Source organism: Electrophorus electricus, chromosome 8 (genome assembly GCF_041902795.1).
Source record: "Electrophorus electricus isolate QZ-2024a chromosome 8, ASM4190279v1, whole genome shotgun sequence".
Taxonomy (NCBI): Eukaryota; Metazoa; Chordata; class Actinopteri; order Gymnotiformes; family Gymnotidae; genus Electrophorus; species Electrophorus electricus.
This window is the reverse complement of record NC_137504.1, coordinates 6,396,090-6,411,879: the sequence shown is the minus strand read 5'-3', so window position 1 is coordinate 6,411,879 and position 15,790 is coordinate 6,396,090. Positions and strand designations below refer to the sequence as shown.

Here is a 15,790-nt window from a genome sequence, read left to right as displayed (position 1 = left end):
TAGTCAGAAGAAGTTAATCGGTTTATGGCACAGATTAAACTAAAAGGGTAGTAAAACTAAGTAGTCTATAGTGGGGCTGGACAGACTATAGTGACAGGGAGCTGAACAGACTATAGTTGAGTAGGGGCTTGAGTAGAGCAAATGCAGTTTTTCCACCATCATGCAGGGCAAATAATAGAATCATAATATACATACACAATCATAGTGATTGATCATAATGAGGTGCTGCATCAAGTACTTTGAACTCTCTTTTTTAATAGATTTTTAATAGATTATCTTAGGTTATTGTTATAAATCTTTAGGGAAAGTGTGTACAGGTTCAGGGAGAAAGCCATTCCCTGTAAGGCACGTTCATTTGCTTAATTAATAGGCAGCAGATAATGTGTTACAAATTGATGCAGTGCAAAAATGACTTGAGAGCTTAATCATTTCAGACTCCCTGTAAATCTGGCAATCTGCCCCCTCCCCAAGGCCTGGGCAGTGACGTGTGCTTGATGTCAATCCTGCTTTAAAGAGCAATACACTGACATAAGGAGGTTGCTGATACTGTCCATTCTACACTGAGCTTTTCAAATATGCAAATGTGCAAACTGAGTATATTGGTCATTGGTTTAGGCTCTAGCAGAGAGAAATGTACAACTGAAGACATGCTCAACACTTACATGTACAATCCTACACATCTGAGAATACAGTGAGTTAAGTGGAGGAGCAGAGGCGGTCAAGCTGCTGTCTGGCCTGCCAGGCTCAGCAGTGCCCTCCCCCCTTTCCTGTGGCTAGGGTCAGCAGCACTCAGACACCATTTGATATCATTTCTCCCCATCCATCTGCCCCGTAATCCCATCACGCGCTCCAGGCTCTACAGCAGCAGCGGCAGGGCTGGGTCTCTCGGATAATCCCCTGCTCATCCACAGCGGGCTGCCACAGCTTGAGAGGCAAGAATAGACACATGTGCAGGAATACTACATACACTGTGTGATCAGGCCAGATTTACACCCCCAACCCCACCCCCACCCATGCTTCGACCTACATTCAGACTCTTCCTCCATGATTTGCTTATACAAAATAGGGTGTTTTGAATGAGGTGGATGTGGCTTCCACATGCCCAGGAGCTTATCTGCGTGTACGCAGTATTATATGACTTAGAGTAAGTGAGTGGATAACAGGCAATGTTATTCTGCTACTCCAGGTTCAAAGTCTGAGGAAGACAGTAGTCTAAACGCTGCATTTACATAACATGTGAAAACCCCATATGTGCCTGCATTCTGGTTGCATGTCACAATAGAACAAGTTAGAAACCACAAGTTCCACTTTCTCACATGAGTGTTACAACAGTAATACATTGTGGTGCCATAAAGAACCAGTAAAAGCAGAAAGGAGTCACTGTCAGCATTAAATGGGCATATTGTTGCTATGTGTGTAGCCAGTTATTTCAAGGCTCATTATGTCTAAATTATAAAACCTTTCTATAATACTTTCTATAAGTATTTTATAAGGTATAAGGGGTGAGTATATCAATTAATTTGCATTGTTTAAAGAAATACAGCACATACTATTCATGATAAACTTGATCACACTTACTGGAATCAAGAAGACCAACTTCCTCTGACTATGCTAAGATGGTTGGAAAGAATTAGTAACACCCACATATGACATGGTTTATCTTACTGGCTGTTGTATATGTCCCACTGGACAGAAACATCACAGGGTGCCAAAACATGCGTAGGCTACCCTCAAGCCTCACTGAACTTTTTCCATGCTTGTTCCCGATCCTTAATATAGTTACTGCACACACCTGAGATGCATGACAGCAAACACTTCTGAGGAATGGGGGTTTGTTATGGCAGGGTTCTGTGCTGTTTCTTCTCTTTCACGCCTGATTGTGGAATCAACATTACAGTGGGTTCTGAACTTGTTTTGAAGACACTACATAATTCTCCCCTTTGTCACATGTGTGCTGTATCTCTATGCTTCCAGTGAAATCTATGACTCATGTTTTGGTATTGGCTTGGAATGTGTGTGCTGGCTTATTGCTTAACTGTGCTTGGACCAGCTAAGTGCATAACTCCGTAGGAGTGAAACTCCTTAGAACGTTACAGGCCACATGACTGCATGACTGCAGCACTAATCATCAGGAGGCAAAACAAAATCAAGAATGGACGCGTGGGGAATGAGGGAGTGTTTGGGCTGACTGTTCTGTTTGTCATACTTGTATATTAACTCTGATCACTTCACATTTGACAGCCCGTCTTGCTCAAGCTTGATCTAGACAGAAAATATTTGAACATGCTTTACCAAATTGTTATATGCCATTCATAAAGAACATTTCTAAAGGGCATCACTGTAAATTGGTTAGTGAAACAATGCAGATTTTGCCTGTATGTGTGGGAAATCACATTGTCCTAGTGGTGACATTGTTACAACAGCCCTCCCATCCAGTCTGGAGCAAAGTCAGGCAGCCATGGCATGCGAACTCAGTCCAGCACAAGCGTCCGTCTGTGTGAGCGAGCCAAGCAAGCATTTCTCAAGAGAATGAATGCATGTGTGACCCTTCTAGAGTCAGGCATGAATTTTCTCACATGCATTCATCAGTGGAAGACACAGTCAGAGCTTTCATAATGGATTATGGACTTGGGTGGGTGAGAATGTGTTATGTCGGCAGATTCAGTGACCAAGTGGGAGGGAGGAGGGAGGAGATGAGCGAGAGAGAGCGAGAAACAGACTGCATGGTGCTGGGGAGAGGCTCCTCTAATGAGGGCGACAGCCCTGAATCCAGTGACTCATCCTGCATACTCCAGAACCTAACCACTGCCTGTTTATCACAGCAAGAAGGAAAGGAGGAGTTGGACAGATAGAGATCGGATCTATTTGTGCCGGCGTCTTGTTACAGCCAGGAAGAATAAATGATCCCACTTTCCGCACTGTTACTGTATACATATGAACACCTCAGACCAGCTAGTCCACCTCCAACCACTCCCCATCCCACTCTCCCTTGCACACACACATCAGATCACAGAGTAGCGTTGAGTCTGACGTCAAGTACTCTGTTCAAGAAAACTGCACCTTTCCATGAGTCCACAGCCAACATCCCCTCCTCTGTGTAGCTTCTTCATACTCCATGCCCCTGTTGCTATGACAGCTCAGATTTATCTACAGTCCCAGTGAGAGCACTGTGCATAGCACACATACGCTATCTGCCTAACTGCCATGGTTACCAGACACATGTCATAGCTGGGCATAGCTTTGCGCCACTATTGGCTGTCCGCGGTCTTTCCCTCATGCATATTCATCCACTCCAAACCCTTTCCAATCTGAAACATTCAAAGCCTCATAGACATAATTCAGTTTTTACTACAGTGCAACACTGCCAGCCACACCAATATTTTACCCTCAAACCACTAAATTGCAATTTTATAAATAAAAACTAAGAAATATAAAAGTCCAAGACCATAGGATACCATGGGGACATTATTGGTTATTTGAGTATAAGATAGACTAAAAGCAATGTTTTGGATACAGTGTACATGGGAAACAAAAAAGATCACATTTTTGCCATTTTGAAGTGTGAATTCCAAATCAAAAACTCAAAAAACCGTTAGATGAAAAATTGACTAACCTTCTATCTATATTCGTCAACTTGAAACACTAATTATTAACAGACTCTGTGAAGTCTGAAATTAATAAAGTTCCTACAGTTTAATTTGCAGTGAAAGCCCAACATGGTTGGGATCTTTCAATAAAAGTCCATGTAATGTTTGAACAATATGTCTCCACATTAACTCCTGCAACCACTCCACGAAATCTTTTACAGCCCAAGTAAAGCAGAGTAGCAGCTCTAGCTGCATGTTTAGCACTTAGATATGGGAAAAGTGCACATCCTGTATCTGTTGTGTATTGCTTTACAGGAGCAGACAGTGGACCAGATAACTGATTCAGGCAAAAACTGGGGAGCCTGTCCTTTGCAATATAAATAGAGATGCATACTATTCTTTTCAACTATAAAGCAGATATCAAGGCGTATCCAGGATACTATGAGTACATGCATACTGCTTGCTTTCTCACTGTGAGCTGGAGAAGGGCGTATCCTTATAAAAACACTATCACCTCCAGGCTATAAAGATTCAACCTGTCCCTGCTCAGATCAGGTGTGTGTGGCAAAGGCAAATGCAAATAGTGATGAGTCATGAATGAGCTTAAGTTAAATCATGCAAATATTTTAGATTCAACATCCGGACATTTCACATCACAGGCATGTCTAAAATGCAAAGCCAGAGATAAAACATCCAGATGAAAGTTGAGGTAAAACATATTTTTGGACTTTGACTATTGCGTGTACTGCTTAACAGATACCATATTATTGTCTCAAAAAAGTCTAAAAAACTGACAGTGACAATTCAGCTGAAATACTAAGATTAACTACCCTGTTTTTTTTTTATTAAGAGCTCACCTCAGCTATTGTAATAATAGCACAGTGTGTCTGGATAGTCTGGATACGATGATATTCTGAACATCCAGACCTATATACAATGAGGTTAGATTAGGCTGAGTAGAGCAGTATAATATTTATCCTAAAAAGTTTGTTCAGTAGAAAATGATGTGTCTTGTAAATAGGAAACACTTTCCCATTTACATGACCAGTTCATAGCTTATTTTTTTAGTGATTCTGTAGATTTAAAAGTTTAGTTAAGAGCATCCTCTCATTTAAAGGACTACAGACTGTGGCTCATATAATTTACTCAAACACCCACCCACCCACACAAACACACACACACACACACACACACACACACACACAAACACACACACACACACTAACTGTTTTGTATGATTTTGCTACCATGCCGTTTTCCCCTACACTAGCTAACTTATGAAATGCTTCTCTCTCGAAGGGCTGTGTGAAAAATAAAAGGTGGCATTTTCAGTCAAACCAAAGAGGTCCTGGGTAACCACTCTGTTACGATTCCTAAATAAAGTAATAATTAACCCGTGGGCAATTTCCCCCTCTTCCCATACAGCTAGACTCATCCACTTTTCGGGTAATATATATAAATATATATATATTTATTTATTTTTACATTTTTAAACATTTTTTTAAGTATGAGCCCGCAATAGAGGAGAAGGCAACAGTTTTAAATTAAACGTATCCCTGATGCAAAATTGCAAAACCCTACGCGTTTTGTTACAGAATAAGACGCTCAGAGAGTTTTGATATGCATCGAGCACCAACAAGGTAACAAGGTTCGTTGGCAGATTTCTGTAAAAAGCGCTGTAGCCTGCTGCACTTCTAATACGGCGATTTTCCTGGTTCTGTACCATTTATTTATTTTCTGCTTGATTATTTTCCCAAGCTTTTTAATATTAGGAGAATACACAAATATTGTAAAATTGTGTGTCTTTGAAATCGTTCGAAAATTTAGATAAAACAAATATTAAAATAGCCGAGCGGCATCCTACGCCACGCTGCGACCTGTCGTTGGCTCTTTTATGAATGAGAGAAAAGAGAGCGCGGGTAATGAATGGTGCTAGTAGAAGACGTCATCTCCATTGTGACGCCACGGTCCTTTTATGGAACGGGCGTCTGAGCCCCATTCATAAAACGGAAAGAACTAACTGCCCGTGGTAGTAATGCTCTCAGGAGGATAACACAACATTACATTGAGTAGAGGCAGCTTTGGATTTAACTTATTTATTGTTTTATATAACCAACCGAAGTTTAATCGTGGCTTGTCGCCAGCGGCGGCGGACAATGGTCATGATGGATCAACTTTGCGAAATGGATTGCAGCGTATTGAAAAGGTTGATGAAGGACGACAGCGAGAAGTGTCTAGTCTTGGACTGCAGATCATTTCTAGCTTTTAGCGCTGGACATATCAGAGGTGCCGTGAACATTCGGTGCAATACCATCGTTCGAAGACGAGCGAAAGGCTCAGTCAGTTTGGATCAGATTCTGTCGGGGGACGAAGAAGTGAAATCCAAGCTAATGTCAGGGATGTACTCCGCCGTTATCCTGTATGACGAGCGTACTTCCGATACAGACACTATTAAAGACGACAGCACAATCACCCTGGTGATTAATGCTTTGTGCAGGGACACATTTAGGACAGAAGTCTATCTGCTGAAAGGTAAAACAACAATTTGATTCAATTCCTAGGCAAACATCTCATTCCGTAAGCATTGCTTGACTGGGATGAATCAGTTGTTTACATCATAATATAAATCTAATACATTGCCTACAACAATCTGACATGGTGTGAACCATTTTTCATTGTCATCGTGTAATCAGTCAGCTCCACAATAATGATGTAATGCAGATAGTCATATCTGGGTGTGCGCAGTATCTTCAGAATCCGTGGTCTAGTAAAACCACATATCGCAGATTTATATAATGTATATAGTCCTATGTATTTTAAGGATTTGATTTCTTTCGTATCATTGTCTTCATATGTTAACCAATTATACATCTATTATTGTATTTATAAAGCCAAACCCGTTTAATTACTTTGGCCTCCTTTACAGAACAATAAACAATATGCTGCTTCTGCTCTTAAAATGAAAGTTTTATTTGTTTTTAAATGATTTACATATCAAACTCCAGTAGGCCTAGTACATCCCTGTCCGTAAGGTGGAAAATGTCATTTATAGACTAAATTGCATGGTAGTGCCGTCTTACATGATACACATTGTGTAGTTTCGTAAACGCAAAAAAAGACACCTAACTAGCAGCAGAGGAGGTTTTTGTTTTGGGGTGGAACTTTTATACATCTTTCCATGAATAGCCATAAACAGAAGTCTATAATTAAATATTCAGCGTCACACTATTTGGGTGAATCGAAAATACTAAACGTGTAAACACTTGTTTTCCTCAGGTGGCTTCGATAGATTTTTCTCACAATATCCAGACTACTGTATAAAAACCAAAACACTGTCCATGACTTCTACTCAGCCCAGTGCGGAGTCCAGCTGCACGTCCTGTGGAACCCCCCAGCACGACCAGGTAAACAGCTATATCATTTGCATGGTTGTCTTGGAGGTCAATTTGATAGCCAGACTCTAAATGTCCTGTAGATTGGTGCCATAAGCCGTTTTCAGGCCTATATCTGCTGTCGACCTGCATTCGTGCCTAAGGCGGGGGGGCGGGGGGCGGGTGGTGGTGGGGGGTTCTTCCGGACGCCCGAGCCCCGCTCCCCAGCTGTTTTACTCATCGACCATTTCCTGACTTGACTACTTAAAAGCAGGACAGCGGTGACATAACTGCGCCTCAAATCGATAGCCTGCTTCCGACTGAGGATGTGATATTATGAAACATTTTAAGCTATGTGTCACCACTTTATCCGGTTCTGGAAACTACAGTTAATATTTTATTTTGTGAGGGAGGAATGTTTTAAAAAGATAGATAGTCTTTTCTTAATTTTCGTTATCTGTAGCAGGGAATTTGTTACACATATACTGCAGCCTTTAAATTACACAGAAAAATAAAAAACGTTACTCGTTTGTCGTTAAAATTAGGTAAACACAACACATCGACATGTCTTACCTAATCGCAGAGCAGCAGGGAAGCCTATAAATCCAGGGTTTATTCATCATAAACCTAAACGCTAAGTAAGCCTACATGTTTTTGTTTGTTTGTTTTTTGTAATTTAAGGGTGGACCTGTGGAGATTCTCCCCTTCCTATTCCTTGGTAGTGCGCTTCATGCTTCTAAAAAACAAATGTTGGACGGCATGGGTATCTCTGCTTTACTGAACGTGTCTTCGAACTGTCCCAACCACTTTGAGGGTGCTTACCTGTACAAATGCATCCCAGTTGAGGACAACCACAAAGAGGACATCAGCTCCTGGTTCACTGAAGCCATTGAATTCATAGGTATGATCACCAATTTTATTTTAATCAAATCAGCCAGACCTCCTTTTTTTTTTAGATAAAGGAATCTCATTGTTTAGCATGTGCAAATCACTTTGGTGTGTCGAACTGTTGGTAAATTGGTCTTGCTATTTATTGTGAACAGCAGTCTCCATCAGTGATTAACAGATTCATCTGCATCACAGAACTAGCCTTATGCTAGACCGGTTACACCCACTGTTTTAATCTCTAATCCATTTTTACCAGCAAAGTGACTGCTATATGTGTATTTGTGTGCAAGCTGTTTATCAGTAATGTATTAGAGAGGGGTTTAAATATTTAAGAGTAGGCCCAAGACTCAGTGACTACTCGATGTGATGTGGGAAGGATGTGAGCCATGTGCTTTCAGGTGCAAGGGTCCTGTGTGTGTGTGTAGCATGGGTGAGGCTCCCTTGGGCAGGGATTTCCGAGCCTGTGGGTAGGTTGAGAGGGCATCCTTGAGATCCGATTACAGCACAGCACACACATCCTCCACAGGAGAGCATAACACTGACATAGGATTTGGTGCATATGAGTTTTCCGGGGCAGGGGGTGGGGGTGGGGTTACAATAACGTGTGTGCCTGCGTCAGAGTGGGAATGGAGTCTGACTCATCCACTATTTAGGGGTACTTGGTTTCTTCAGATCTGTGTGTCTGTTGGAATACACATCTTGCTTCATGTTGGTACTTATGACCAAACAGACTGGTACCACAGAGGCAAGTGGAATTTGAATATTCATGAGATGAGGAGCTTGTCAGTCCAGAGAATGTACCCTTTCTTTTTTTATTGCTGTTATATCTCACAGCCTCATTAATTAGCAGTTTGTTAGTAATGTGAGGGTGCCAATGTTTACATGTGGCAGTGGAATGGAGGGGTGTGAAACCCACCCCAGGCAGTGCTGTTGGTCTGAGAATAGGCCTCCCACTAGAGGTGTTGAAGTTTGTGGATGAATCATTTAGTCCTCCCTGGTCATCATAGGTAATGGTGCTGGATGCATGCTTTCTTTTGACTACAGTCCTTCAGGTTAACAGCTCAGATAGTGTTGCTCAGCAAAATTGAATTTGTTCTGGAAGTCATAACATTTTTTTGATATAGTCTGTTTTGTTGTCCGCTAAAAGGGCAACACTGCTCCTGTTCTGGACCTGAGCCTGCCTTTCTCTCCCTGCAGACTCCGTGAAAGACTCAAACGGGCGCGTGCTGGTGCACTGTCAGGCTGGCATTTCCCGCTCGGCCACCATCTGCCTGGCCTACCTGATGAAGAAGAAGCGCGTGCGCCTGGACGAGGCCTTCGAGTTTGTCAAGCAGCGCCGCAGCATCATCTCGCCCAACTTCAGCTTTATGGGTCAACTCCTGCAGTTCGAGTCACAGGTGCTGGCCACCTCATGCTCGGTGGAGGCTGCCAGCCCTTCAGCCTCACTGGGAGCGGAGTCTTCCTCGTCGCCGGGCACGCCCTACATTTTCAGTTTCCCAGTGTCGGTAGGGCCGCACGGGCAGCCGGGCAGCCTCTCCTACCTGCAGAGCCCCATCACCACATCGCCCAGCTGCTGAGGATGTGCCCCTCTCCCCAGCTAGGGGGTTCAGTGTTGCCTGCAGACTGAATGCAGAGGGCGAGTAGCCACACTGAGATCTCATTGATCAACACATGCGAAGGATCCCTGATTTGTTTAGGGTGTTCACGGGGGGTGGGAGGTGACAAGAATCACCCAAAAGACTAGAATGTGTTTAAGGCTGGTACATGTTTGAGTGTGGAGAGGGAGAGGAGGTTGTTCCCCATGTCATCATTGAGAAATGCTGATTTTAACTGGTAGTGGAATGTCAGAAGAGTGAAAATGTACTACCCCTTGAGGTCAGAGCACCTCTTTGATTTGCTGAGGGTTCTTCCAAAGCTCTGCTACATGAAAGGTGCATTTGGTCTGACGCCAGTCGTAGGACCTGGGACACATGTCAGCCCCCCCCCCCCCCCGATGGAGAGCAGGAGGCCCTTCAGCTGGGGCAGGTGCTGGACGATGGCTTTGAGACTCTGGGCTTCCCATTCATCACTCTCCCCCAACAACCAGAACAAGGACTGGTCGAAAGGCTGAGCTCACGAAGCAGAGACGCCACCGCAGCTCCGGGGGCGGAGTGGCACAACAGCTTCATGCAGGGGGTAATGTCTGTCATTTAGGGTTTTTTATGTTGTTGTTGCTTGGTTGTTTTGTTTTTTTTCACCCCTTTTTGTGAGTGCCGTGTACAGAGAAGGTACAGAATGTCCACTGACTCATCTGGGCAGTTGTGTCCTACACACTGCCTTTACTGTAGGTTCAAAAATTCAAAGGCAGACTGACCGGCAACTCTTGCAAAATGACAAAAGCATTTTGATCTGCAATAGACAAAAATTTACTCTCAATTTCTCCCACAAAATGGAGCAATAACTTCTCCCTGCCTCTTCCCAATTCTCACCAAAGTACTGTCGAGTTTTAAATGCATCACATCGTATGACTTTTTTTTTAAATTTTTATTTCTCCTTGCTCATTTGTACAGTAGCAGGGTCTGTTTTGTTTCTGCTGTATGCCTTATAGATAATGACTATGGAAATGTCCAGTACAGAATTTTTTAATGGTACTGAATTTTTTCTGGAGCACAGATTCTGATGTTACTTGTCTAACCACTGTAATGTATGTATGTGTAGCTTCGTTAGTTACTACAAAACTTGTCCTGGTGGGTTGGAAACACTGTCCCACCTCCACCCATTTATGACCACACTGGAGTAAACAAAAGAATTAGCAGCAATCAAGATACCCATGGTCCATGGCCTTCCAATGCATAAACATTACTTTAAATATCCCCATGATGTTACCACACACTTTTCTAAGAGGCTGTGCATTTGAATCATCATTCTTTGAGGAGTGGAGTTTATTTGAACATTAAAATGGGGAGTTTTTCCTCCCCATCTGCATTTCCTGATGAATGTGGATACTTTTTATAGAGCACTTTTAAGTGATGCAATATTTTAAGTTCAGATTTGTTTTGCACATGAGTGGAACAGCGATAACAGCTGACTACTGTGCATTTGGTTCTCATTAGAGCTTTAGTTTGTCTATGTAAATTACATGGTCTGTCATCACATCACTGAAGAATGCAATACTTTTTAACTGTACCTGTCAACTCAAATGTTAGTCTGACTGCCCATGGCAATATCATTCTGAAGGGTTCAATTTTTAAACCTTACAGTTTTGTTTATGTAAATTATTTATTCCTTGACTTCCATTGTTAAATATAACAATGTTCTTTAATGTATGGCTGGTGTGCTTTATTAATGTTTTGAATTAATTATAAAACAGTTCAGTGGAGGAACCACTGAGTAATTAGCATAAAAACCTAATTTTCCCAAGAAACATGACATACAGCTTCTCCAAGACAGCTTTTTGTTGGGAAATCCTTGTTTTTGTTAAGGCCTGACAGTGCCCTCTTGTGGAACTGCAACCAATGCATTTTTTCACTACTGGATAAACCCAACATATGGTCATTCAGAATAAATTACAGAACCCCTAGAAATTCTAAACCGAGGTAATAAGCTGCTATTATATTTATTATATTTCGTCAACCTCTCAGTACCCATTTAAAACCCATTTATAGAACAATCTACAGAGTTCCCTTCGTGTGAAGAGGTATAGGTGAATGAATTGCGGTGATGACGTATCCTTCCTCTATAGAGCTCAAAACAAGAGGACTGATTAGAACCCTCACCCTTTGCTTTAGTGCAGTTAGCCTGATAACAGCTCTAACATGTAAACAATCCCTCCTACCTTCTCTTCTGTGGATTCACCTCTGTTCCCTTTTCTGTAGAACGGGGAAAATTGCTCCCAAGACCAGGAGAAAAAAAACCCACAGTAGGCATATGAGACATACATACTTTAATTAAGACTGGTTTACATGATTGAGGGGTGTTCAATTAGTCTGCAGGTTTGCCTGTGGTAAATAGCCCGTTGCAGGATATGTTTAAATCACAATCACACACACCCACCCACCCACCCATCCATACACACACACACAAGCCCAACAGGAAATCAATTAGACGGGTGAGCAAAAACTGGAAAGGGTGAGGCTGGGAGGAGGCGGAGGTGGTGAGCTCTCACTCCCAGTCTGAGACAAGTGGTAAACCGTGCATTTGCAGCGGCAGATGTGAACATTTTGGACCTCTCTATTTCCAGTAGAACACCATCTGAGCCTTAACTATAGTGCAGAGGAGCAGAGACCAGCCCTGCTTCAGTGCTGGGGCTGCCTGTAGCCCAAACTGACACCACAGTGGGAACAATCCGGGATACTTCACCGGCAAACAAAACTTGGCTGGGGTGCACGAACAGCCGAATGGTAAGCTTGGGCCTCTTCTGCACCCCACAAGGCTTGCAAGCAGAGCTGCTGACACATCAGTAATGTTCCATGACACAGGTTTCAGGGTTTCAAAGGAGGAGAATCTATTGGAATGAACAAGGCCAGGAAAACAAATTGCCCCGCAGTTAACGTCACCCTATACGCAGAGCAAAGGAAAAGAGGGACCGCAAAAGCAGAGCCAGAGCCTGCCATCTAGGACCAGGCAAGATCTGGAAGAAAAGGAACTTCCACTTCATATACAGTGCTAATGAACTCACTCTCCATCAGTAAACAGCAACTAGTTTCTCCAAGGTGTTGTGCGTTACACAACCAAGACAATACAGGACAGCTATTTAACATCACCTCTTTTTAGAATAACTTAAATCCAGTCTAAAAGTGCAAGTCGATAAAAAAAAGATGTGTATGATTCAGCTATGATAATGGGCTTGAAAATTCTGACCAGTTTTCCTGTGCAAGGTCAAACACTCCCATATGAAAGTATTTATATTTCACTATTAAAGGCTTATTTTTTGTAGAGAACAGGTTTCCATGTGTGTTCCACCTTCTGTGCCCACTCAGAAACCTAAGGCTTTCGTAACAATTCATAGCAAAAGAGAAACACAGTTACAACACAAGAGGAGCAGCTGAATGGCTTCAAGGAACATATTAAGGGGAAAAATGTCACACAAATGGCAGGTCCCTATTGAGCTAACGGTGACATGGTCCATCTCATAGTGTAAGTCATCTTTAAAATCACTCAGAACAACAACAAATCACAATAAAATGAATGAACAAAATGAAGCTACATGACATGTAATGCTTGTCTGGGGACTGGATTAAAACAGTATTAAAGGGTAAGGGGGTGGCAAAGAGGTCACTTGTTGTCTTTCATCCATGATCATGTGGAACAGGCAGTAAGCTGACTTCCTCTCCAACCTCCCCTGTGCTCCTTTCAGCCTTAATACTTATGGCTGCTGCCATGACCTCTAACCCTTGACCCCAAACCACCTCATCCCATCTCCTAGCAGAAGGGCATGGGGTCGGGCTGCGCACATGCCAACACAACTCTAACACTGTTGGGGGAAGGTAAACTGCAACGGAAAGAAAGTGAGCCCGAATGTGTGGCAAGTATTGGAGTAACAGTCCGAGCGGTGCGCAGGAGGCCGTGGCAGACGGGGGTGGAGACAGGGCCAGGGTGGGGCCAGGTTGTCACTAGGACTTCTGCTCTGCTGCTGCTGGGGGCTGCGCAGTACTCTCCGGTTTCATGATCTGGTATGTAATGAGGTACTCTGGGTAGGCCTGGACAAAGTATGGAAGAACATAGCCAGTGAACAATCATGCCCAAAACACAACATAACACCTTCTGTTCCAGAAAGGAAGGTTTCGCCATAAATGTAACATTTACATTGACGTGCCAAAAGTATGGGAGAGCAACTAGTATCGTGTAGAATCCCCTGTAGCCCAACGAGGTTCAGCAACTCAGAGTGACATTGATTCCACAAGAGGACAGAAGACATATGGAGGGATGTTGAGCCATGCCTTCTGGATAGCCAGCCTCAGCTCTGTGGTAGTCGTAGGTGCAGGATCTCGGGCACAAAAGGACCTCTCCATCACATACCATAAATGTTTGATTTGGCTCATGTTGGGTGAACGTGCAGGCTACAACATTCGTCGTACCCTCATCATTACGGGGGTATATGATGTCCATTTAAAGGCTGCAAATTCTGTGAAAATGTAGTGGGTACCAGTCAATGATGTGTTTAGGTGAACCAGTGGGCCTAACCCATGCCATAACACCACCAGGATGGAACCACACCAGGATGGAAACACCACCAGCCTGCACAGTGCCTTATTGACAACTGTGGACCATGGCTTCATGGAGTTTGCGCCACACGCAAAGCCTACCATCAGCCCGAAACAATTGGTACCATGACTCATCGGACCACACCACATGTTGCCAGGCCTCTAGGGTACAGTTAGCATTCTCACATTCACTGCAGCAGCCCAGGTGAGGCGCTGTGTTTGGTCTTGTGGTGTTAAGAGGTACTCTGGTGGGTCTTCGGTTCCCACATCCCATGGAAGCTAAAGAATGCGATATTTGTCTGGGGCCTCCTGCATTGAATGCGATTTCTGAGACACTTGTCTGTTTACACAGACAATTCTAGCTGGACACTGCCGTTCACACTCATTAGGCACCCGTGGGCAGCCACTGTGCTGTCCACTGTGGGTGGTAATGCCTTCTATGGCACATTCTGTGTACACGCATGACACTGTATATCGAAGAATATTAAATGCCCACACAACTTCAGAAATGGAATGTCCCATCTGGTACCCACCATCATGCCTCATTTGAATACCAATAATTCACATTGCCTTGCCATGAGCATACTGGCCACTGTTCAACACCTCACAACTTATACAGGTGTGGGAGTTCCCAAGCCGTCCCCTGGCGTAACGTCACTTCATAATCAATTTACATACTGCTATCCTATGACTTTTGGCATGTCAGTGTATATTTATGGCATTTAGTAGATGCTCTTATCCATAGAGACTTACAAAAGTGCTTTAGTTGTCTGCTTAAAGTATCCCTAATTTGTGAGTATTTCACAAATAGGTTAGAGTCTAAAAATACCCTTAACCAATACTGCCAGAACAAAGTGTCAGTGCTGAAAGCTACGATACCATGCTATAACATACAACGCAATTCAAGTAATGCCACCATCATTGGTTTTAGCTCGATGGAGTCTGCTGGCTTAGCCTGCAGTAAAATGGTACAGACTGTGGAAGCTACCTCACCTGTTCGCCTCTGTATATGACATACTCCGCATAGGCCAGGCCATTCACACTGGGCCGCCCGATGACCGAGTGGTGTCCCGGAGGGGCGTGGGCCATCTTCATGGCACTGAACTGTAGGAAAGACTTGCCCAGGGTCACACGGCAGAACAGCATCTGCCTGCACAGCACAGCAGCAGAACATTGTGAGTGCACAGTGCCACCTGCTGGACATTCAATCGGAGTGCAACCCTGAGCCTGAGTGATTGCATACCTGTGGCAAATGTAGCAGGAGCGGTCCTTGTGCGCCGGGCAGCCTGTGCCGCCACCAATGCCATAAACGTATTGGTTACTCTTGGAGGAGTTCTCCGCAAAGTAGATGCCCGCACCGAACATGCCCCCGATATAAGCATGTCTCTCGTCAAAGCCTTTGTGGATGATGGCATTAATGAAGGGAGACCCTGTGCAGGAGGAAGGAGTTTTAGCACCCAGAAGCCAGTGACCAGGATGAAGGCAGAGAGAAAAAGGCACTGCTTTGGCATTTCAGCCAAACAGCTTGGTTTTGCTGGACAGCTGTAGTCCAGAGGCAGTACATAATGATAATAAATAACTGTAAATGAGTGAAGAGACAGTCGCTATTTTGTGCTAGCATATGGCATGACTGCGTACCATGGAATAACATGCGCTCATTATGGTGGTTGTGGTTCTCGTCTGCAATCTCTTTCTGCCTGTGCGCATATCTCTCTCGAAGTTTCTTATTCACCACCTTCTGGATCTGCACACAGGCACGCGC

General features: G+C 43.6%; 2 protein-coding genes across 5 annotated transcripts in view; one reads left to right on the top strand and one right to left on the bottom strand.

The window, feature by feature from the left end:
• The first annotated feature begins 5,616 nt into the window (after positions 1-5,616).
• On the top strand, positions 5,617-11,147 carry dusp4 (dual specificity phosphatase 4). Its single transcript, XM_027028488.3, has 4 exons — positions 5,617-6,119; positions 6,864-6,991; positions 7,640-7,859; positions 9,044-11,147. The coding sequence occupies exons 1-4, from the start codon at positions 5,744-5,746 to the stop codon at positions 9,421-9,423; spliced, it is 1,104 nt and encodes a 367-aa protein (XP_026884289.2). The 5' UTR covers positions 5,617-5,743; the 3' UTR covers positions 9,424-11,147.
• Positions 11,148-11,753: 606 nt separating this feature from the next.
• The window catches only part of tnksa (tankyrase, TRF1-interacting ankyrin-related ADP-ribose polymerase a), a 65,147-nt gene continuing 61,110 nt past the window's right edge, over positions 11,754-15,790 (bottom strand). For all 4 annotated transcript variants that reach the window (XM_027028485.3, XM_081718850.1, XM_027028487.3 and 1 more), the window contains 4 exons: positions 15,667-15,772; positions 15,272-15,458; positions 15,022-15,178; positions 11,754-13,524 (listed from right to left, as the gene is read on the bottom strand). In XM_027028485.3, the coding sequence (XP_026884286.2) occupies positions 13,438-13,524; positions 15,022-15,178; positions 15,272-15,458; positions 15,667-15,772 (537 nt within the window). In that variant the 3' untranslated portion in view covers positions 11,754-13,437. The remainder of the gene's footprint in view (positions 13,525-15,021; positions 15,179-15,271; positions 15,459-15,666; positions 15,773-15,790) is intronic.

Coding starts and splice junctions, on each gene's coding strand:
- dusp4 (XM_027028488.3), top strand. CDS start 5,744: ATGGTCATGATGGATCAACTTTGCGAAATGGATTGCAGCGTATTGAAA. Junction 6,120..6,863: donor AGAAGTCTATCTGCTGAAAG/GTAAAACAACAA, acceptor TGTTTTCCTCAG/GTGGCTTCGATAGATTTTTC. Junction 7,860..9,043: donor TGAAGCCATTGAATTCATAG/GTATGATCACCA, acceptor CTCTCCCTGCAG/ACTCCGTGAAAGACTCAAAC.